Below are 23,431 nucleotides of genomic sequence, written 5' to 3' on the forward strand. Positions count from 1 at the left end.
TAGTCCCCTATCATCCAAGGTGCGTACATCCCTGCTGAAATGCCTTGAACTGCTTAAAGAAAGAAGTGGAAAAAATAGATAAAAATACACAATTTCTCCTACTTTGTTTTCACCTTTAAAAATGAAATAGTTTTCTTCGTGTCTTCTGGGAGTAGAGAATCAATACAGAACTGCTTTTTTTTAAAAAATTTATTTTTTTAGGTTTTCCCAGGGGAACTAGATAGTCTATGCTAGCCTGGAAATTTTGCATATAAATTTGCCAGCCATTGGTAGCGGCAGTGTATGAAAGGCTTGTAAGAACTACCCACAGTAAACCAATTTAGCAAGGGTTATATATCTGTCAGTTACAATTAAATCCATGAAAAATATTGGCTCTGAACTAGGACTTCTGTAATTTGATTTACACCGTATTTGAAAAATAAGTGATTTCATTGGCAAATGGTCTTTATTCAACTGAATGTGAATTCCTTGTAATTTCTTGCTGAGAAATCTTAATTCAGAATGGTGGACGTATAAACATAGTTAGTTAATTAACCTGCTGTTAAATGCCATTTTGTGAACATTGGACAGAATTAACTTCCTGGCTGCATGATGTCTGCTAAGGATGTGTGTTTTCAGGGATTATTCAGTGTCCATTCAAATTTGGTATAATGACATATATTGCTAAAGACAAAATTGCTTGTTCATTTAGGGATTATGATACTGCTGTAATGCAGAATATGACCAGCATTTTTAGAATGGATTTCAGTATAGTGCCAGCACTTTCCCAAAATACAGACAAAGTCAGAATTTATTTTAGTAAAAAAGGCTTGAGTGCATGTATTTTAAAAGTTTACATGCTTTTTAGTCTATTTTTTTCCCCTGTCATTCTGTCTAATGTGAAACTTGACAGCTATATAAGCCTCAAATGCTAACAAAGCATCACTGTAAACACATGAATGTTGCACATCCATTGATTTCAAAGGAGGTACCATATGTTACAGTTATGCCTGTGCTAACATACTTGGCTGGGTGAGGGTCTTAATTTCCTCAGCATTCAACATGCCATGGTGTCTAGTCATTACTTAGTGAATTAGTGGAGTCTTCTCTGTCTACATGTCTGCCCCAAATTAAACTGCATAGAGTATTTGGCACCCTTCACTCCACTGATAGATAAATGATCAACTTTCTGAGATATATATATGTAAATTGTTTGTATTCATTGGCTAAAACATGTAGTAGAGGTTCGCGATAGTCTTAGGAATAGTATCCAAATCATCTGGTTCTTTAAGTGTGACACTGCCCTTCCCCTTCGTCTGGCCTCAGAGTTGGTAGCCCTTCCATCTCTTGATTAGGGGGTCATAATCAATGGGAACCTAACTGTCTCTGTTTCCTAGCTGTTTCTGTCTAAAATTGTGTAGGATTGTATCATTCTTTCTGTTGTCACTGGCTCACGTCTCTACAAATTCAGCCTGGGACGTGATTTCTTCTGGATGAGACATTCCTCACTGGGCTTGGTAGAGTTTTATGTTCATTGATGTGTGCCTTTGCTGTAGTTCCATTCAGTTCAGCATATCCAAAATATATGGGCTGTGTTAGACAAAACTGCTAGCTGGCCTCTGGCCATCACTCTCACATTCATGTCAGAGAGTTGCTTTGAAATTTGGGTTTCACAGCTTTGTGGTCTCTTACTTTGGAGCTCAGGGCTCCAACAAATAACAGATATCAGAGTGCACTATATGGTTCTGTGGTTCTCTAGTGGTCTTAACAAAAGTTTCTAAACCTGTATGGGGTTTAGCCCCATAGTCCTCCACGTAGCCATTGTCATCCATGCAACAGACTTGTCCCCGCAACCCCCATTTCTCTTCAGAAATCTGCCCTGTGCCTGTTTGTCTCCCTTAGAATTCTTCATGTGTGCGTGAAGCTGTGGTATGACTTTTTATACCACAGCATCCATCCACTGGCTTTCCCTTACATAGCTGGAGCAAATTATTTCTAGCTTGCAGATTTTTGCTTTTATAGCCTTTTTCTGACTTCCACTGTAGGCTCATTTTAAAACACGACAAGGTTGACAGATAAAGTAAAAAAAAAAAAAACGCCAAACCCTTAAAAAAAAAAAAATCCTTGATTGCTATAAATCTCTCTCCCATCCTTGCCAGTGAAGGTTAAAATTACACCTATTGTTGTGCTGCCTGGGTGGGCCTCTGACCTTATGCCACCCATTTTTTAGGCTTTTCCAAATTATGTGCTCTTTTATTTACTTTTAAAATTCTTTTAGTGGCATATTCAGGATGTATTTGCCATCTTCCTTTCACAAACACTTTGGATTTTAATAGGGTTTTCTTCAGCAATTTTGCTGACCTCCTGGTTCCTGCAGAAATATGAATTTGGAAAGTTCAGCATCTGAGTGTTAACCCCCAGTGTACAAACCCCACCAGATTAGAGTCAGTTAATTAATGAGGTACTTCAGGGGTTTGCATGATTTAGGCTGTCTTCAGGCACTGAGAAAAATGTTAATAATGTGCAAGTATTGTTATGTTTGTGTTGCTTTTATTGTTATTTGCAGAAATACAACTCCTAATACAAACGTATCCTCTTTTTCTATCCTCCTTATTAAAATGGAGCCTCTATCCAATATTCAATGTCTGTGTGAATGTCTGTGTATAAATCCTTTTATCCTTGATAATGATAAACTTCCACTTGTAATTCTTTTTCTTACTCTGCATCTGTGACATTGAAGAAGAAAGACACAGAAGGGTGGGGGGAGAGTTACTAAAAGTCCTCAGTTCTAGGAGGAAGGGTCACATATGTCACAGGAAGGATGTGCCATTTTAGCTCTCCTTAAGGAGTCTAAAAGTGGTCAGGGCAGAGATGCCCTCAACCTGAGACGACTTTTCTGGAATGGCCATATTTGTATTGTCTTTCTTTTTTGTGCTCTTTGTCCACCTCCACCCCCTTGCCATTTGTTTTAAATCTCTTCCCCTTCCCACCCTTCCCCCAGTCCTGTTCTTACTCCTTCAGATCTCTCTTATTCTTCCACTTCATTCATTCTCTGAATTCCTTATCTTGTGTTTGCTTTGTGCACGTGTTCCCAGTAGCTGGTACCGCTGCAATTGGAACTGACCACCAGAAAGCTGGCCGTATTGTTGGCTAACTGCTCACAGAGGGTGTGATCTTGAGTAGGCCTGAAATCACTGTTGTTTCACTTAACTCTAGTAATTAATTTTCATAAGCAAATAAAAGCATTAGAGTGCAGTGCGGGTATGGCTGCTATGAACCCCAGCTACAGTCCAAAGTTACTTTAAAATTTGCAGGTTCCTGTGTTTTCTTGAATCCTTCCCTCAGTGCAAGCCCTTTATCTGGATGATTTCCTGCACTGCAAGTTGCTATCTCTACAGGTGATCATGCCTTTTGTATGAGAACTAGATGAGGAGACTCAGGAGAAGATGCAGTTATGTTGATCCTTTAGGCAGGGACCATGCTGGCTCTATCGTATGCTGCTTTTCCTGCAGTACTCATCCCAGAAGGGTACTGGGATGAACCTCAGAGCTGAGAATATAAACCTGTCACTTAAAATTGGTCCTGAAACACAGGAGGGCAAGAAGTGTAGGAAGAAAAAAATAGTATGACACCAAACCTTTCTTTTATGTACTTAGAAGTGTGTAAGTGCAACCAGGATCTGCCTGCACTTAGCTTTTACTGTTTCAAAGGGATATGTTTAAGTAATCTTTGTGCTTGTTGGTACTTTCATGAGCATTTCTGCTTCATTTTCGAGTGAAGTCAGAGTCTGGCTCAGCATTACAAATGAGCGTGACACATTATAACCCTACAATTTCTCGTAGGCATCACGTATAGATTTAGTGGGCAGAAAAACTGAATTTGAAATCAGTGGTTTTTTACTCTACATATCAGCTTTTATACACAAAACACTAAAAGAGTAACTCCCTTGAGCTGCTTTTCTCTTCCGCCTCCCATTTGTCTTGAAAGCTCACATTCCACTGTAAAAATGAAGATGACCCTTGAGGCCTGTTAAATTTGGGATCTGATCCATTATGGGAAGCTATTTTAGTATCTTTCTGCTTCAGAGAGTTGGTCTCAAAAAGCTGATTTGACACACAAGGTTTTTCTGGGGATGAAGCCATCTTTGTGTTAGGGGGAGCAATGCACTGATGGAGGTAACTTGCTGTTTAGGTCAGGAGCAAACCAATTTTCCTCTTATCCAAGCTCTGGCTGCTATAATCTAATAATAGGTGGAAGAGAGAACAGAAAGGACTGTTTAGAGAAGTACTTTGAAAACAGCATATATTTCAAAATTCATTTTAATCAAGTGACCCTGAAGTGGGCATTTGTATTTGTATATATTTAGGTGTTGGGTTTTTTTTTCCCCCCCCCCCTGAGGGAGGTTATTTTTCTGAGCACCTTGGTAGCATGTCAAGGTTGAGCTAGCAGGATAATACACAAAGCTGGCTTCCTGGAGCTTTTATGGGGAAACAGCCTTGAGTGTGTCACCTCTGATGCACTTTGCTTTTGAAGCAGCTGTTTCATTTATTCTTAAGGTTCGCTTATTTTCTGGGACTGTATTTTCATATTCATATTGCTATGAAAGGAGAGAGAAAAGAAAAGTGTTGCAGTCGGGGGGACTGATTGAGTCCATAGGTGGAAGAATTTGCTGCTACCTTTGGTGGAGTCTCCTGCAGTGCTTACTGGAGGGGTTGGTTGTTTCTTAACCTCTTTGGAAACGATGTTGGGGAAAAGCTTTTATAGCCTCTTTCTGGAAAGTATTTTCTGTGATGATGCTTGAATAACTGCAGGGATGCCTGTGTACAGCTTAGCTCCTGCAGAAAATAGGAGCTGGAAAACTGAAACAGTTGAGGACCTAAATGAAATCTTCAAATTACCCACCTTCCCCAGCTGATAAAAGCAGGGACAGTTCCGCATGATGCTTAAGGCTGCACCCACCCATCCGCTGTGGGTCATCCTGGCCTGGACACTGCATTTTGCTTGTGTATGCCATCATACACAAGTGTGTGTATGCCATCACCTTGTCATCTTGTCTGCTACGAAGGGCAGTCCTAGGCGGTGGCTCAGCCTGCTCTGGTCTCTGTTCTTACCTGCATTTCCCATGTGGTGCTTTGATGAAGTAGTTTTTCAGCTTTGGTTTGCTATTACTTCTCTGGATATGGGAGTGATGGGGAAGGATATTGACCACTTGGAGCGAGTCCAGAGGAGGGCCATGAAGATGCTCAGAGGGCTGGAGCCCCTCTCCTATGACGAAAGGCTGTGAGAACTGGGCTTGTTCAGCCTGGAGAAGAGGAGGCTCCGAGGAGAACTCATTGCAGCTTTCTAGTATCTGAAGGGGGCCTACAAGGGTACTGGGAGAGGACTTTTTACAAGAGCCTGTAGTGATAGGACAAGGGGTAATGGGTATAAATTGAAATCAGGGAGGTGTAGATTAGATCTCAGGAAGAAATTCTTCACAGAGAGGGGGGTGAGGCACTGGAACAGGTTGCCCAGAGATGTTGTGGATGCCCCATCCCTGGATGTCTTCAAGGCCAGGCTGGATGTGGCTTTGAGCAACCTGGTCTAGTGGAAGGTGTCCCTGCCCATGGCAGGGGGGTTGGAACTAGATGATCTTTAAGGTCCCTTCCAACCCTAACCATTCTATGATTCTATGATTCTATGAAGTGCTGACTGCACAGCACCTTTTTTTTTCTACAAAAACACAAAGAATGTATCACTGCACACCATTTTAGTGAAATGATATTCTCAAAACATAGTAAATATGAGTCAGATTGCTCTGGTAGATTTAAGGTTAAATTTAGCAACAAAAAGTTACTGAAAAGGAGGATCATCCTTTATCAGAGATGGGTGCTTTCCAACACGGCTTCCCCATGCAATGTTCAGCTCAGGCTAGAGGTGGGCCTGACTCAGACCAGCGACTGTGTACTCTGTGTTGGAGGGTTCACCTGGTGATTTGCAAGAGAGGAGTTTCTGTCACTCCCTTTCCGGATCAGGTGCAAACGCTGTAAGAGGATTGGGGGCTTTGTGGGTCAGTAGTTGCATTGCAGATGATGAAGCTCCTGATGGGTGCTCGGGAGAGTACTGGTGTCAATTGTTCCAGCTCTGATGGCCGTGTTGTGTTACAGCCATGGAGGCTCTTTGCCCAGTGAAACCAAATGATTAACACTGGTGCTGTGAAAGTTGTCTGGTAGTTGGATAAGGAGATAATACTGCTGCTCAGCTTGTTCTTGAAACATTTCACGTTGGCCATGGCAAGTCACTCTGGCTGAGCATTGCTTTTCTCTTAAGTTTGATCTGCTGGGCAGTGCAGAGTTGAAGATCAGCAAAGTGGTTCACTGTGCCTGTAATAGTCATTTACTTCAGTGGAAAGTGTATAAAACAGGCTGGTTCTGACCTGGGAGCATTTCATGAGGATAAACGGTCGTAAGTGGGTGTGAGGCAATATTTCACAGTTTTTCAAAGTAAGAGTATGATTTCCAGGAGGCTTAAAAGAAGCAGGTGTGCAGCCTTTGCTGAACTTTAGTGAGACCCAGTCACTTGGCTCCCATAAGCTGCTTTGGAAATCACAGCCAACATGTCTGAACTCTCTAAAAATGCTGTCTTAAAACACCATATGTAGGAAATTGGCATTTGCAATGTTGCAATAGAAATGCACTTTGTGAGGGGTTTCTCTTCAAGCTTTTTGACCTCTTTAATGCTTTTTTTTTTTTCCTTCTTTTCTTTGCTACTTCCATTAAATTTGCCAGTAATCACCAAAGAGCCTAGTAATGACAGCATAAAGGTGTACCTGCCTGGGAAGGCTGTGAGAGAAGCATCTTTTTATTAGATGAATGTGAACCAGGAATTTAAAGTTCCTAGATATAGTTCAGTTTAAATGCAGTAGCTGTTTGAGCCTTGTGTTGTTCAGACTGATTTTTCAGAGTGTTTCGGTCTGTGCTTTTGGTCATATCGAGTACTTGAAAGGTAGGAGACTAGAGTTTCCTTTTCTTTAGGCATGGTATTACACCTACAGTGAATTATACCTGAAGATCAGACATTTATAAATTGAAAAGGAAAAATTGGAAGAGAGTCAACTGAAGGGATAAAGTGCATCTTTAAAGGCTAGTTCAGTGCAGACCCCAGGGTGAAAACCAGGCTGGAAAATCTGGCTCTGTTTTTGTCCCACGGTTTTTCTGACACACCTAAATATTACAAATGAACATGTCATGGGATGGGGAGTGGGTTTGGGAGGAATGCTTTGCATGCATTTATCTGTAGCTGGGAACTCAAGTTGTTGCTTTCTTCTGAATTCTTGCAGGTGAAAGTGATGGTAAGGATTTGTCCCTCTCAAGGAGCACACGAATCATCTGAATCCATGTCCTTCCTAAAGGTAGACCCGCGAAAAAAACAAATCACGTTTTATGATCCAGCAGCAAGTGGGCCTTCCAATGCAGGCCACAGAAGAGGCGTCGTTGCTGTCCCAAAGATGTTTGCCTTTGATGCGGTTTTCCCCCAGGATGCTTCGCAGGTACTGGAGTCACTCGCATAAACCTCCTGAGTCTTCTCATGGCCACTGTGTTTGATTGCCTGAAGAGTTCTTTCTGTTTCTGGGGAATTTTATTTGAATGAGTTGCCTTAATGCCTGGAAAAAACATGGTAATTAATAGTCAAGTGGGTAAATTCTTACATTTTTAGTTTAATTGAGATGTAAAATTAAAGAATAATACTGGAGAGATGGATTTGCGGACTAAATTATCTTCCTGCATTTTCTCTTGTTAGAGAGAGACACGCAGCCAATTTGAAATTCACTTTTCCATCCGGTTAGTTTTTAACCCATTTACTGTCACTGAAATAAAGTCCTTCCCCACTGCTTTCATTGGGAAATGAACATGTGCTAAATGTTAAACTAAATGCTGCTGTTAGGAGAAGAGATACAGCTAACCCCGTGGGATTGCTGTACTGAAACAGTTAGGGAGCCTTTATATTTTCCTCACCATTTCCAGTTTTTTTTTACTGTGGTTTTGACCGATTATTTTCTCTTGATGGTTATACTGATGATGATGCATGCCTTTCTTTTGGCCTGCAAAAGGGTGTATTTGTACAGTAGCAGCTCCAGACCTGAAATTTCATACACAGGGATTATTTGAGAGGACTGTGGGCTGCTGTATATTCATAGAGTTTGTACTCATGAACACCTGAAATTTCCTTCTGGGAAAAATCTTCCATTCAGAAAAAAGAATCCCAGATTTTCTGGGATTTTGTTTAATTTTTTGGGTTCCAAACTAGAGGTATGCGATTACACATTAGGTCCAAGTTCTAGCCAAGCACTAAAGATGGAGAGTAACCTCCCACACACAACAGTGCCTAAAGCAGTCATAACCAAATCGGGAGGCTGTTTCTGAGATGCTGCGTAAGCTCAAACGGCATCTTTGTGCAGAAATATGCAACAGTGATCTCAACCTGACTCCAGAAATGGAAGTGGCTTTATCTTGTGTTGCCAGCCCTGCTGCAAGGTGGCTGGTGTCAGCCTGCTTCTCTGCTGGCTATGGCGCCAGTCCTCCTGGCTGCTGACCCCTGGTTTGGGCTAGACTCTCTCAGGTCCTGGTGGTGGGCCTGTTGGGTGGCCCGTTTGTGCAACGCTGGCCAGTCCAGCCACTTCTGTGCAGACATCGTTGCTCGAGGCAAGCTCACTGCAAACAGAGCTTTATCATTTCACTCTAGTTACATATTTACACCAACTCTCTCCCCTGCCCCCACTTTCCGTACTTAATAGGTCATCTTACTGTATATTTGAAACCTTCACTGACATGGATAAACTGGTTTTGGTACACTCAAATATTTTAGCAAGTTCTCTATTGATGATGATGATGTTTCCCCTGGAAAAGGAAAATGTGATACTATGAAATCTTATTCAGGGGTCTTAATGCATTTTCTCCAGTATGAATGTCTTTTTAATTCCTGTGAGCACTCTTGAGTAGCTTAATTTCAGTGGAGTTGCTGCTGTTGCTTGAATAGCCTTGCCTAAGCTATTATACCAGCAGGAAGCCTGGTTGGACAGCATTCAGTTTGCTACATTAGTCATAGAATCAATATTCCAAGAGAATTGGTTTAATAGAATTGAAAACTATTTTAGGCTGCAGTGGCATATTTTATTATTTTTTAAGATAGCATAGTTACTAAAATAATAGAACTGATGCCATAAAAATGGGGAGAATATTGTTCCTCAAAAATATTGAGTCATTCATTTCATTACAGGAGAATAGTAAAAAGCATAGCAGTATATGCTCTTTTCCTTATTTGTGTCCAATCTTTCTTTCAGGCTGAGGTATGCTCTGGAACAGTAGCAGAAGTAATCCAGTCTGTTGTGAATGGTGCAGATGGTTGCATATTTTGCTTTGGTCATGTCAAGCTTGGTGAGCTCCCAAATTCGTTACAGTTAATTACTATGTCAGTCTGGTAATTACATGCTGTCAGCTCCTGGAACAATAAACCTGGAGTATATGAATAGATTAGAATTTCTTTTTAATTAGCTCTGCAAACTTATCGTGGTTTATTTCTACACAGGGATTGTAAGTTTTAATTTGAAAAGCTAAAACGTAGCATCAGATTAGCTTATTGAAGGGCAAGTTTATATAGGTGCATTGTGATGAAAATCAAAAGATCAAAGATGTTTTTAATATTAATTTGCTGTGGGTCTGAGTTACAAAAATTGCAAAACTAATTGAATAAATGGTAATGGATTAATAATTAAATACTTTGCTTTTTTGCGTCTGTTCTTTCCCATTATCTGTGCAGCACATGGCATTGCATATAATGTACAGTGGTGATATGAAGAGAGACTGTCTAGTAGAAGAAAGGTGAATTAAGTTCACGTTTGTCTTTTCATTCTAGGAAAATCTTTTACCATGATTGGGAAAGACAGCTCCACACAAAGCCTCGGTATCATCCCCTGTGCAATTTCTTGGCTCTTTAAATTAATCAATGAACGTAAAGAAAAAACCGGGACTCGTTTCTCTATTAGAGTGTCTGCTGTGGAGATCAGTGGCAAAGATGAAAACCTTAAGGATTTGTTAGCTGAAGTAGCCACTGGCAGCCTTCAGGATGGCCAGTCTCCCGGGGTTTATCTGAGAGAAGATCCAATATGTGGAACCCAGGTATAATGGATATCACAACATAGATTTTTTCTAAGCCTCTGCTTTTTATTTCCTTTTATCTGATGACAATTATGATAACTTTTAAGACAGTAAAAAAAAAAAAATACTGCTTTTAATTTATAGGCCGCACTCCCATGGTGTACATATTTGTTTCTTTTAGTGCCCTAGAGATTTAGCCAGTTCAGCAAAAAATAATAATTAAAAAAATGCCCCTGTGCTAATTAATCATCTTCTTGTTTATATTCTAGCTTCAAAACCAAAGTGAGCTAAGGGCCCCAACAGCAGAGAAAGCTGCCTTTTTCCTTGATGCTGCAATTGCTGCCAGAAGTACAAGCAAGCCTGAATGTGAGGAAGAAGATAGGAGGAATTCACATATGCTCTTTACTCTTCACATATACCAGTATCGCATGGAGAAGAGTGGCAAAGGAGGAAGTATGTATCTTCTTACCATATTGTTTGTTTTTAAATTATGTGGTTTTGGGTTAGTTTAAACAATAATTTGCAATAAACTTAAAAAGAAAAAAATCAAGCGAACACTCAAGCTGGTCGAGTCACCTTTAACTTTGGTAGTTGTGGCTAATACCTGGTTTCTGTACTATTAATATGTAATTTGGTCATTACCCCATGCTGTATTCATTATTTTACTCATTTGAATACATTTTGAATACCAAGTCTGGCTTGAGTCCATGCAAGAACATGATGTACAACTGTTTTTCCCCTTTTTCGTTTTAGTGTCTGGAGGACGCAGCCGTTTGCATCTCATTGATCTGGGGAGCTGTGAAAAAGTGCTGAGCAAGAGCCGGGATGGAGGAGGCTCTCTCTGTCTGTCTCTCTCTGCCCTGGGCAATGTAATTTTGGCCTTAATTAATGGTGCTAAGCATGTGCCATATAAGTAAGTGAATTATTGTCTGCGTTATCTTAAATTTGTGGCTGGTGTTACCTTAGCAATGAATTGTATCAACAATTTACTCTTTACCTAAGATGAGGTTAAAGAAAGTTCTGTCAGAGAGGAGTCTTGTCGTCTTTTAAGGTCACTTCTCAGTGACAGATACATATATCTCTTCATCTACCTGTCTGTACATATATGTGTACATAGACAGCTTTTAAAATGTCACATGGTAACATGAAATTCTTAATTACATGGCTAAAAATTATATGCATATTAGTATGTACTTAAGCTGGGTGAAATGTTGTGTAGGGTTAGATCATTGAAAAAAAAACAAGAGAAATTGTCTGAAAGGTTTTCTTTGTTTCTATTTCCTCTTTTTTCCTGGGTTTGCTATTTAGACCATTCTCAGCCAGCTGGACATTAGTGAACAATTTCCTCAAAATTTTATTGGATTTTTTTCTTCTTTTTCCAAATTTAAAAAATGTATTGAAATTTCAGAAAATACTAGAGTGTTTATCAAGTGTGGTCATCAAAGATTGTTATTTCTATATCCCTTTTTGAACGATACATCTTTTCAATTAAAAACAGAAAAATATGACTACCATGTTGCACATTCATTTAGCAGAAGTGAATATTTAGATGTGTTCCTTTCTGGAGTGTACTTGAAAATAATATTAGTTAAACACACCTGTGAGGAGCCCAACTTAAAGACAACAGCCACATTGTAAACACCCTTACCAGAACTTGGCCTTCAGTTCTTCTATTTAATTGCTGCTTGTCTTTATGCATCATAACTCTGTGCCGTTGTTATCAATCATGTCATTTCACATATTTGTCTAGTGCTGCATCTCAAACAGGTGTTCATGCTTTCTGTATTAGGCAGAAGGATAATTTACTCAGGCTAGTTGCTAGGTCTGTGGATGGAGTAGAGGATGGATGTCTACAAATAGGAAAGGGCAGAACCTCAACTTTGTCACCTACCATGGTTTAATGAGCAGACATGATGGTAGTTCCCACATGTTGAGCCAGCTTATGGGGGGCAATAGGAAACAGCTTCCAGGGAGCACTAGGGAGAGAGAGATGTCTTGGAGACCAGTGAAGGACAAAATGTCATCTGTCATGTCACCTTTGCTGTCCATGATGGAGGACTCATATCACCAGGAAAACCTTCAGAGGGAGATTGTGCTTCCCATTTGCTCTGTCAGAGCAGAGCACTGCAAGCAGAATGAAAACTAGATTACACTGATAATATATTTCTGATATCTAACATTCTTGCATTTGTTTAGAGATTTCTTACCGTTTCTGTTGACTTATTTTTTTTATTATCCCAATTGTTTGCATAGAGCTTACATAGAGCTATCCAGGTACTAGGCAAGCTCAGGAGAAATGCAGCTCTCATAAGCTTTTTGGGTAATATGAGCTAAACTTGAGATAACTACAGTAGTTATCAATCAGTTGTTCTACAGTTGTCTAAGTAACTAATAAAATGACTTACCATACTGCAAATACACAGGCAGATAAATAATTAAAATATTGGTGCCTTTGTATGTGTACATATAGACAGATTTTAAGTGTGGTCAAATAATAGGAGCATATTTCTTATCTGCATGTACCATACATGCATATATCCTATGAGAGTGAAAGCACAGCTTGTGGTGTAAAAATCTGCAAAAAAAGATTGTGGTTTCTTTAAACCATCCTAGTGTTCTCATTTGTTACACAGGGACAACAAGTTGACAATGTTGTTGAGGGAATCACTTGGGAACATCAACTGCAGAACTACTATGATTGCGCATATTTCTGACTCCCCAGCCAATTATGCAGAAACTCTCACCACTATTCAACTTGCCTCACGAATCCACCGAATGAGAAAGAAGAAATCCAAGGTTGGTTCACAAACAAGAAGAAATTAATTCATTTGAAAATGAGTTTTCCTAACCTCTTGGTGGGGGAGCTTGAGATTTCTCGGCGGTAAGAAGTAATACAAAATGCATAAAAGCTCAGGAGAGGAACTGACAAATGACTTGGCGCTGAGCCATCATCCCGCCCCCAGTCCTTAATCCTGAAATTCCATTCTCTTTGTTCCAAACATGTTCTTTCTTTGCTTATATGTGGAACTATCTCAAAAGCTCCTCTTTGTATTATTTAAAAAAAAATAAGGAAGTAACAGAAAGCTGTTGAGGAGTAAGACAATGCAGAATATTTAATGGAAATTATCTGAAAGGGTGATCGTTATCCTAATACAGTAAAATCCATGTAGCATGACCTTGTTATTTTAATTCACACTCGATAGCATTTTTCCACTAGATGTACTTGTATATAGTATACACAAAGCACAGATTATATAGCAAACCTGACCTTTAAATCAATTATATGTACATATATATCAATTGATATTAATAAATTTTCTCTCATTGATCATTTGCAGTATGCATCCAGCTCGTCTGGAGGAGAGAGTTCATGTGAAGAAGGACATGTCCGAAGACCACCCCATTTGCGACCATTCCACCCACGAACTGTTGCCCTTGACCCTGACCTTCCTGTCTTGAGTATATCTAGTGATCCTGATTATTCCTCCAGCAGCGAACAGTCTTGTGATACTGTCATCTATGTCGGTCCCAATGGTGCAGCTTTGTCTGACAGGGAATTGACAGATAATGAAGGCCCTCCAGAGTTTGTTCCCATAATCCCATCCCTAAACAAGAGGAGAAGTAAAGACAATTCTGCTAATGGTAGGAGTTCTGACAAGGACCATTTTAAATGCAACACTTTTGCTGAACTGCAAGAAAGGCTGGAATGCATTGATGGAAGTGAGGAACCCGTCAGATTGGCTTGTGGAGAAATCTCGGTTGTGTCCAACTGTAGTCCAGTCCCTGGAGTTACAGAAAATGCACAGTCTAAGCTGATAAAAGAAAAAATATGTTCTCCTTCTGGTGGATTTAAGAAACCAGTTCCACAGGAAACTGCATCTCCCAAAAAAGGACATAATCTTCCTTTCCAGGCTGTTGCACCAAGGGGTGGCAATGGCAATTGTCATGAAAAGAGCACACCTCACTCAAAAACAGAGCTTTCCAAGCCTCAGAGCAGGGCTGACAACAAAATAATAGACTCAGTACTGGAGGGAGAGAGAGAGACAGTTACCGATTCCCTGCAGTCCTCAAGATGTAGCCCTTCACGGAATCCGGAGCAGACTAAGGCCACAGCGGAATGTGTCGTTAAGGAAAAGGCCTTGTATGTGAAGAGACCCTTGCCCAGCCCAGCACCTCCACCTCCACAGCAGAAAGAGCACGTACTGAGCTCCAAAACTGAGAATTTGGAGCTGGACAGTAGCAATGCGGTTCGGACTCCTCCTGTGGGAATGAGCAAGCAGATGGGAAACAAACCTGAGCAAAACCCATTAGGAAGCACGTTCCTGGTTGGTAGCAACACCCAGAATCAGTCAGGTGCGATAGAGGTACACAGCTTCAGGTCAGCGTTCAGAGGGAAATGTTTTGATCGGGATATACTAACCACCACAGTGACTTTGCAGCAGCCTGTTGAGCTGAACGGAGAGGATGAGCTTGTTTTCACTGTGGTGGAAGAGCTATCCATTAGCGGGATTATGGATAATGGAAGACCTTCCAGTATCATTAGCTTTAACAGCGACTGCTCACTTCAGGCCCTGGCATCAGGTTCAAGGCCGGTCAGTATTATCAGCAGCATAAATGATGAGTTTGATGCTTATACCTCACAGGAGACTTCTACTGGTGTAAATATTGATATTGTTGTGCCCTTTGCTAAGGATCCCTTTACCAGCAGCAGACGTTCCTCCATCAGTTCGTGGCTTAGTGAAGTCAGTATCTGTACAATTGAAAGTGATGGAGCCCAGTCTAGTGACAGTTTTGTTGCACACCCATCTTACAAATCTAATAAGTCCGAGGAACCCTTCCACTTGGATTCATCCCATTTATCTGTTCCCCTGAAAAGCGCTCTGAATGACAGTGGATTTTGCTTCTCTGAACTGGAAAGTGACAGCTTGAGTTCCAGCAGGCTGTCCTCGGGCATAGGCAAAAGCCCTCAAACCTCTGAATCTACCAAAGCATCTCAGATAAAAAGTGCTTTTTGTGTCACTGATCAGCCCGTAAAAATAAAATTTAGTAATTCTTGCGATACACCTGTGATAGAAACAATACATTCTAGTCTTCCTAGGAAAACAAAAACTACCTCGTCTCCAATCCACAATAATACTGTCCTGAGCTATAAAGAGCTGCAGAATCCACATGGTATATTTGAAGATCCCTGGCTGTTGCGCACTGATTATCAGTTGGAGGCAAAACCTACAGACTCACTGCTGTCCCCTAAATCTCATGCATTTGATACTGAGAAGCAGCCAGGAAAAGCTGCCCAGTATTTTGGTACAGCGTCCAGGCCAACAAAGTCGCAGACTATGCTTGCCTGTTCACAGAGGGTTGTGGATGGTTGCGAAATGGCCTGCAAATCCTCCAGTGGAGCGGCAAAGAAGTCAGAAGTTGCAATGAAAATGCCACAGCTGAAGAGAGGAGCCACCACGCTGGGAGTGGTGCCAGTGTCACATGCTAACAGTACTTTGTCAGAGGCCATGACCCGAGGGAATTCAGATGCTCCCTTGGCCACTGGCAGCTTGAAATCATCACTGGGCAAGAAGAGTGCACCGCAGAAGTCGACCATGTTGCCCAGACCAGGTGGGCCGACACCTCCAACGCCTCCTGTACGCAAATCGAGCCTGGAGCAGAAACCTGTTGGTCTGGGTAATGGTGGGGGAAAAGCCTCTAGCCTGGACTTTGCAAGAGCTGCCACACCTAAGGCTGAAGATGAAGCAGATGTGCGGTTGAAAGCTGGGTCTTACTTCAGCGAAAGTGCCAGCAGCAAAATGAACCTGAAAGGCGACCACTCTTTGCCCAAGATGACGTCCAGCTTAAAGGTGAAGGCGTCGAAGAGTGAAGCTGTGCACCGTTACGGGAGCCACATGTCCCTGGAGAGGTGTGACAGCCTGACGTCGGTCGGATCCAAAGCAAGCGTGGTGAGGGAGGCTGGGAGTGCCAGCAACAGCCGGGCAGGGCGCTCCGTCCCCAGGCTGGGAGTCCCCCCTGTTGCCTCCGGTGTGGGTTTACCACCACCTTTCACAGCCCCTGTGCCCAGTAAAAACAGCCAGGCAAAACCAACGGTTAACCAGAAAGTGCAAGTGAACGGGAATAAAAACCGGGGCCTCTCCACCAGCGGGTCAAAGTCTCTCAGTTCCTCTGTGAAGTCCCTGGCACAGCCCACAGGGAAGGGCTCTGGCATGGTCTCCAGTGGGAAGGCAGCCCCCCGCTCCATGCAGCCCGTCAGTGGCAAACCTGGCCGAGGGACCATTATGGGGACCAAGCAGGCCATGAGAGCAGCCAACAGCCGCGTGAACGAGCTGGTGTCAGGTGGCTCTGCCAAGGTGGGCCACTTCCGGGGCTCCACTGACTCTGACAGCGGCAACGACAGTGGCATTAACCTCAGTGACGAGAAGTCGCAAATCCCGGTGCTGCCCTCGCCATACAGTAAGATAACAGCCCCCCGCCGGCCCCAGCGGTACAGCAGCGGGCATGGCAGGGAGCGTCCTGAGTGGGGAGCTGCCGCCAGCCATGGGGAGGACGGCTCTGTTTTACCACAGCGGGGGCAGCAGCGGCTACGAGAGCATGATTCGGGACAGTGAGGCCACCGGCAGCGCCTCCTCGGCACACGACTCCATGAGCGAAAGCGGGATGTCGTCACCGGGCCGGATGAGGAGCCTCAAGTCCCCCAAGAAACGATCGACAGGTAAGGAACAAAGAGGAAGGGGCCCAGGCATCCGCCAGCGCACAGCAGTGTCCCTGAGGGTGGGAGGTTTTCATGGCAACTCTGATGGAGAGAAGGTTTTGGGGGAAACTCATAAGTGGGGGGTGGACTGCCTGCGTGCACTTGTGTGTGCACGCGTATCGCTGTGACAGCAGCTACTTGTCATTTATTTAACTTCAAAGCTGCAGGTGTGACACAGGTGCTGTGGTGGAGAGGGCAGGAGAGGTGCTGGACGCCCCGGGGCGCCGGCAGCCTCCCTTCGAGGAAGGAGGCAGCAGATGGCTGCTGGCAGATGGGGGACATTCCTCCCTCCCTCGGCAGGGTAGGCAGGGAGTGCAGCATCAGCACAGCCTGAAATAGAAGGGTGTTACAGGTGGGTTGGGAAGAGTGAAGGTGCTGGGGTAAACACTGATGAGCGTTTGTGTTGGGGAAGACAGATGAGAGAAGGACAGTGAGGAGAGGAGGAGCTCTGCTGCCAGGCTCCGTGAGGGAATTTCAGTGAGATAGGGCTGGGACTGTAGTTTGGAAACAAGAAAAGGCCTGGAGGGGAGAAGACTGTTTGTGAATTAATGAGGATTGCTGAATGTGTGTTAGATTGCCCAGAGGTAAGGCTTAGGGGTAGAGCAGTAGGGTGCGTATGTAAGATGCTGCAGCTCTTACGTTAATGCTACCGGCTAATTGCAAAATTGTTGTATTGCACTGTAATAGTGTTTTTATAAAGACGTTTTAGAGCAGTAGGAAACTGACTGGGGGAGTTGTTTGGAAGAGGCGGCTCCAGCTCACACGCTGTTCCAAGGCAGACATGTCTGACCATGCCATGCAAAGGTGGGCGTACGAGAGCCAAGTCCACTTTCCTGCTCTCCGGTGCCTTTCCTCATTGCTTTTGCAGGTGGTGCTCATGTAAGCGCTACTAGTTGTAGCCAGCTTCAAAATCAGGCTTGTATGACTGCTGTCACAGTATTTTTTTTTATTGATCTAGGTTGAAGTCCTGTAGTATCGTAAAGAATTGGTGGCAGTTGGTGCCATGTAGCTAATGACCAGCAGCCTGATTCAGCAACCTAAGCATACTGACTGTTGGAAATACAGTAGGAACTAATATCAGCAGTGTGGTGAACCTTAGCTTTTGGTTGGAAAGCAGTAATTATTGCAATCCCTGAGGACACCCATGATGCTCCATTCTGGCAGTACAACCAAATGACTTAAACTGATGTAGATCTCATGGTGCTTTCTGGTCAAAGCAACTCCGTTGCTTCAGCAGGTGATAAATCATTTTGGAAACTTAGTGCAACATTTGCTGCGGTTCTCTTTCCATAGCGTATGAACCTCTTAAACCTTTCCTGCAAATCAATATCAACAGCTGTATAAGTTGCACACATATTGCGAAGGCATTACCCACTGATGGATTTGTATTTGTTTTTGCCCCAGGAAATGCTTATAAGGTCTTTAAAAATGACAAACTATTTCTTTTTCCAATTGAAATTGCTCTATATCAGTGAATGATATATTACTTTTTTTGAGTGCTGTAGACTTCAAGACAATAATGTGTTTTATACATGAAATGAGGTTTCCTAGGAAGTTCATGAAATATTTCTTACAAGAAATATTTCTTACAAGAAATATTTGGTGCAGACCCATTATTGGCCTAAAATATGTTGTGATCTTTGCAAAGTGTTAGAGATGCTTGGAATAGCTTGTGTTTCTCCAAACTGTGATGGAGTCATTCAGTCCCTGGATTTAAGGACAGATTCTACTCCCATATATGTCACTGGAAACCTTGTCCCATTATCCTTTAACTTCACCCTTGCAGACATGATGTTGACCCTGGCTAATACAGTGGAAGGATATGAGGTTTGTCTGCATCTGTTTGGTGTTCTCCTGAGAGGGAACCTGTTTTCACCGAAGTGGTTACAGGATCAGAGTTACAGCGGGTGGTTTCGTCAGGCCAGACCATAGTGGTGATTCAGGCTAAATGTTGTGAGAATCATGAACAGGTGTTGTAGAAGTAGAATCAAATCTTCTCCTTTCCAAAATACTTCAGTTGTGATTGTTCTTGTTCCTTAGGAGTTAGCAAAGATGCAGTTAAGAATTAGGGATGTTTTTCTTAAGAATATGTAAAGCAGGCAACTCTTCAGGTATCTATGAAGGTGTGTGGCTTTGAGGATACCTGCTGGGATTTTGTCTCCATTTCTCTGTGAAGTTCATGACATGGTTTACCCAACAGCTTTAGCTTGCCCTTAACTCCCCTGCGGAGGTCTTAGCCCAGAAGTTATTTTGGCAGCACTGTCCTCTGAGCAGTACTCATCCTTGACACATGTGCTGTAAAGGCCAGCCTTTTAGAGATTGAAGAGAGACTTACAATAGCAAAAAATGTTAGACTTCCAAGTGCCAACTCTTGTATACAAAAGTTACCTGCATTTTTGAAGGACATAAATTAATCTGTGCTTCATGGAACTTGAGCCCTAGCAGATGCATCAAGGTGCCAGTATGCTGTTTGTAAAGTCTGGGAGCCCTGATCTTCTGACTGCTGGTGCAAATGGGTGGTGATAAGCCTCAACAGTAGAAGTGGCTCAAGTTGCAGCTTGGTTGGTGGCTGCTTTCTGCATGCCTCCTAATCCCACAAATACATTAGCACCTTGTGGTGGGTTGACCCTGGCTGGAGGTCAGGTGCCCACCAAAGCCATTCCGTCACTCTCCTCCTCAGCTGGACAGGGGAGAGAAAACACAATGAAAGGCTCTTGGGTTGAGATGAGGAAAAGGAGGTATTGCTCACTCATTATGGTCATGGGCAAAACAGACTTGACCTGGGAAAATTAATTTGTTACCTATCAAATCAGATTAAGATAATGAGAAATAAAACCAAATCTTAAAACACCTTCCTCCCCCTGCCCTGCCCCTCCCTTTTTCCCAGCTTTGCTCACAGTTTATCTACCTCCTTCTTGCCAGCAGCACAGGAGGACAGGGAATGGGGGTTGTGGTCAGTCCACCAGACAATGTCTCTGCTGCTCCTTCCTCCTCAGCAGAGGAGGAGGAAGAACCTCACACTCTGCCCCTGCTTCAGCCTGGTGTCCCTCCCATGGGAGACAGTCCTCCATGAACTTCTCCCATGTGAGTCTTTCCCAAGGGCTGCAGTTCTTCACGAACTGCTCCAACGTGGGTCTCTCCCACACAGTGCAGTCCTTAGGAGCAGCCTGCTCCAGCCTGGGTCCCCCTGGGGTCACAAGCCCTGCCAGCAAACCTGCTCCAGCCTGCGGTCTTAGGCCACAGCTCCTGCCAGGAGCCTACTCCAATCTGGGCTTCCCACGGGGTCACAGGCTCCTTCAGGCATCCACCTGCTCCAGTGTGGGGTCCTTCCCAGGCTGCAGTTGGGTCTCTGCTCCACTGTGATCCTCTGTGGCTAAAGGACACAGCCAGCCTCATCATGGTCTGTACCACGGGCTGCCAGGGAATCTCTACTCCAGCACCTGGAGCACCTCCTCCCTCTCCTTTTCCACTGACCTGGGTGTCTGATGAGTCATTCCTTCACATATTTTCACTCCCCTCTTCAGCTGCAGTTGCACATTTTTTCCCCTCTTCTTAAACACATTATCCTGCGTTGGCCTTGGCCAGCGGTGGGTCCATCATGGAGCCAGCTGGAATTGCCTCTATTGGATACGGGAGGCTTTCAGCAGCTTCTCACAGAAGGCACCCTTGTAGCCGCCCCCACTACCAAATCTTAGGCATGCAAACCCAATACACACCTTAGAGCATTGGTAGTAGTTCTGGGGGGAACTCTGCTCTTTGTGAAGGGGAATGCAATGAGAGGGATCTTACATCGCCTTGCTTGGCTTTAATGGGAGGAGCAGGAGATTTCCGGGTTCATCTGCTGTTACCAGTATTGGTCTGAAATTGCTCCCTGTGTCATTGCCATTGCGAGGTAATGAATACCATTGTAGCCCACCAAAGAAAAATTAATACAGGCAAAATATTTTTACAAGGGGAGAATAAAGAACTGATGCTCAGACAGCTGCTTTGGGAGAGGAACTGCTGTTATTCCCATCCATGAACCTAGAGGAAAATACTTTGTCAAGGCAGTAACTCAGTTAGCAGCCTCAGGGTATTTTACTAAAAGGAAAAGATCAAGAGAAGCATTTCTTCCTAAGTATCTTGTGAACCTAGATCTTTATTTAATTTACTGCAGTACTTCATGCATTCTGTTAAGTCTCTTAGAGAGTCTGAGGAACCCTTGTCTTTCGTACTTTAGGTCTCCAGCGTCGTAGACTGATTCCTGCTCCGTTGCCAGATGCTGCCTCCCTAGGAAGAAAACCCAGCGTTACTGGCCAGTGGGTTGATCTACCACCTTTGCCAGGCACTTTAAAAGAGCCATTTGAAATTAAAGTTTATGAGATTGATGATGTGGAACGATTACAGCGACACAGACAAGAGGAAACTGAGGTCAGCACATATTTTACAACAACTGCAGACAACTTAAATTACAGTATACAGGCAGAATCCTTGCTTGAATGCCAGAATAGTGTTCTGGAAATTGATTGCAATTAAAGCTCTATAATTATTAATTTTACAATTCATATGTTGGGGTACCCTTAACACAGAAAATGAAAATGATTACTGTCTAAAATTAATTGTGTCTAACATGACTGATGGTGTAAATGGAAGTTACCAATGAATACATTATGAGAAGACTTTATAATCTTAGACTCGCTGATGAAACATTACGGCCTCCTTCAACTATAGGGTCATTAACTCTTTATGTAAATGACAGGATTCTATTAAATCAGGGATACACTGAGTTTAATTTACTTGTAATTGGAAAACACTTTAGCTAATTCTCTTTTGGAGACCAAAATTCTATATTCTTCTGATGCCTTTTTCCCGTTTCTTTCATAATAGCCTTTCCAGGATGTTGAGAAGGTAGGAATGCTTTTAAGAAAATAAGAATTCATATGTTTTAGGATTAAATATAACTCTTACATTATTATTAGGCTGTGTTTATCATTTGCACTACTGGAAAAAAGTCCTCTACAAACAGCAGTAATTTCAGAATGTATTAGAGATGTTTGCTAATTCAGAGAAGGGCAAAAAATGCTCGAGTGATGTAGCATGCTGTTCCTTTAGATTAGAATCCATTAATGTAAACTTAAAAAAAAAAACCCAAAAAACCAAACCCCACCAACCCCACAGCCAAACAAACCAACCCACCTGCTAACACTTACAAGTAATGAGCTGGGAGCAATTTGTGTGAAACTGTTGGAGGTCAGCTTGTAGCAGGCAAATTCATGAAATGGTCTTTCTGTGTCTTAAAAGGGTCTGATGTATTTCCATACCAAGCTGAAGATACTAGAAAGGCGCCAGCAGCGAATCAGAGAAGTAAAGGCAAAGCATGAATTTTTGAAGGAAGAGTTGGAAGAGACGAAGTGCAGGTTGATGATGGACCCAAATAAATGGAAAGAAGACTGTAAGTATTTTGCAAAAACAGCTGTATGATCAGCATGTAACAAATTTTGAGCATGTGAGCAGTCCCACTGAAAAAGTTAAGCACTTGCTAAGGTATTTTGCTGCACTGAGCCCTAAAATACTCTGTGACTCCATTTGTACTTCTGTGAGAGGGGATTTGCTCGGTGCTGAGTACTACGGGAAATGAACAAAAACCCCCACCAAACTAACCGGAAGAGAACGTCAGAACAATGTAGAGACTCACTGTGATGCTTGTTAATATTAAATATTTATATAACCTTTGATTATCCTTCTTTCCAAAGAAGGAAAAAAATGTCTTGCATCTGCTGTACTAAGTGAAAAGATTTTCTTAGTTCAAGAGAAATAAAATTGTCTGTTTTGTCTGACAGTTGAAGTGGATCCTGATCTCGATAAGGAGTCACAGGAGTACCTGGAGGCACTGGAACAAGTGACAGAGGAACTGGAGCAGTGTGTTAATCTGTGCAAGTCACATATCATGATAGTGACGTGTTTTGATATTGGAATAACAGATGCACAAGATGGAGTAAGGGAAGTGGAGGTCTGAAGAGAGGTTTTTCAAGGGGCTGAAGGAAGTGAAGCTGGATCGTACGACACGAAGAAGAAAAGAGATTAAGTGGCTGAGAAGTGAAGGAGGAAAGGTGAAGCCTAAGAAGCAACAACGAATGTTGTAAGAGAAAGAAACGGCTGAGGGATGGGAATGTTCATAAATCATTTGGTGCCTCAACGTGACCTGAACTGTACAAAGATGAAAGTAGGATCAAGAATTGCTTCTACCAGAGGGAAGCAAAGAAATTTAGTACAAACCAGACACTGATTAACAAAGAACAAACATAAAATGGAAGTGCCTTTAAAGTTCATTTGGTTTTCATTTTTGTATTTGGTGCTAGAATTAAAGCCAGCAAACCTAAGCAGACCACAAAATGTATTCCTACGAAATATTTTATACTGTATAGTGTATTTATGACTATATGTAAAAAACAAACAGCATTGTAGCAAAAGCAATAAGTAAATTATGTTTTCATACCTGAACTTGCCTTCTTGTTTCATAGAAAAGCTGTTTAATGTAGCAGAATTAAAATTGTATTATAATTGTTTTCTTGGTTAGGGTTCCAGA

General features: G+C 42.6%; 1 protein-coding gene across 1 annotated transcript in view; it reads left to right on the forward strand.

The window, feature by feature from the left end:
* Positions 1-22,861, forward strand: part of KIF26A (kinesin family member 26A) — a gene marked incomplete at its 5' end in the record, with an annotated part of 49,981 nt that extends 27,120 nt beyond the window's left edge. The window contains 13 exon segments of the mRNA XM_010154713.1: positions 7,298-7,507; positions 9,299-9,392; positions 9,871-10,133; positions 10,382-10,565; positions 10,866-11,025; positions 12,746-12,908; positions 13,451-15,867; positions 15,898-16,617; positions 16,619-16,827; positions 21,086-21,276; positions 21,733-21,753; positions 22,147-22,297; positions 22,686-22,861. Of these exon segments, the coding sequence (XP_010153015.1) occupies positions 7,298-7,507; positions 9,299-9,392; positions 9,871-10,133; positions 10,382-10,565; positions 10,866-11,025; positions 12,746-12,908; positions 13,451-15,867; positions 15,898-16,617; positions 16,619-16,827; positions 21,086-21,276; positions 21,733-21,753; positions 22,147-22,297; positions 22,686-22,861 (4,959 nt within the window).
* Positions 22,862-23,431: the final 570 nt, after the last annotated feature.

The sequence above is a fragment of the Eurypyga helias genome, unplaced genomic scaffold, assembly GCF_000690775.1.
Source record: "Eurypyga helias isolate BGI_N326 unplaced genomic scaffold, ASM69077v1 scaffold4207, whole genome shotgun sequence".
Classification (NCBI taxonomy): Eukaryota; Metazoa; Chordata; class Aves; order Eurypygiformes; family Eurypygidae; genus Eurypyga; species Eurypyga helias.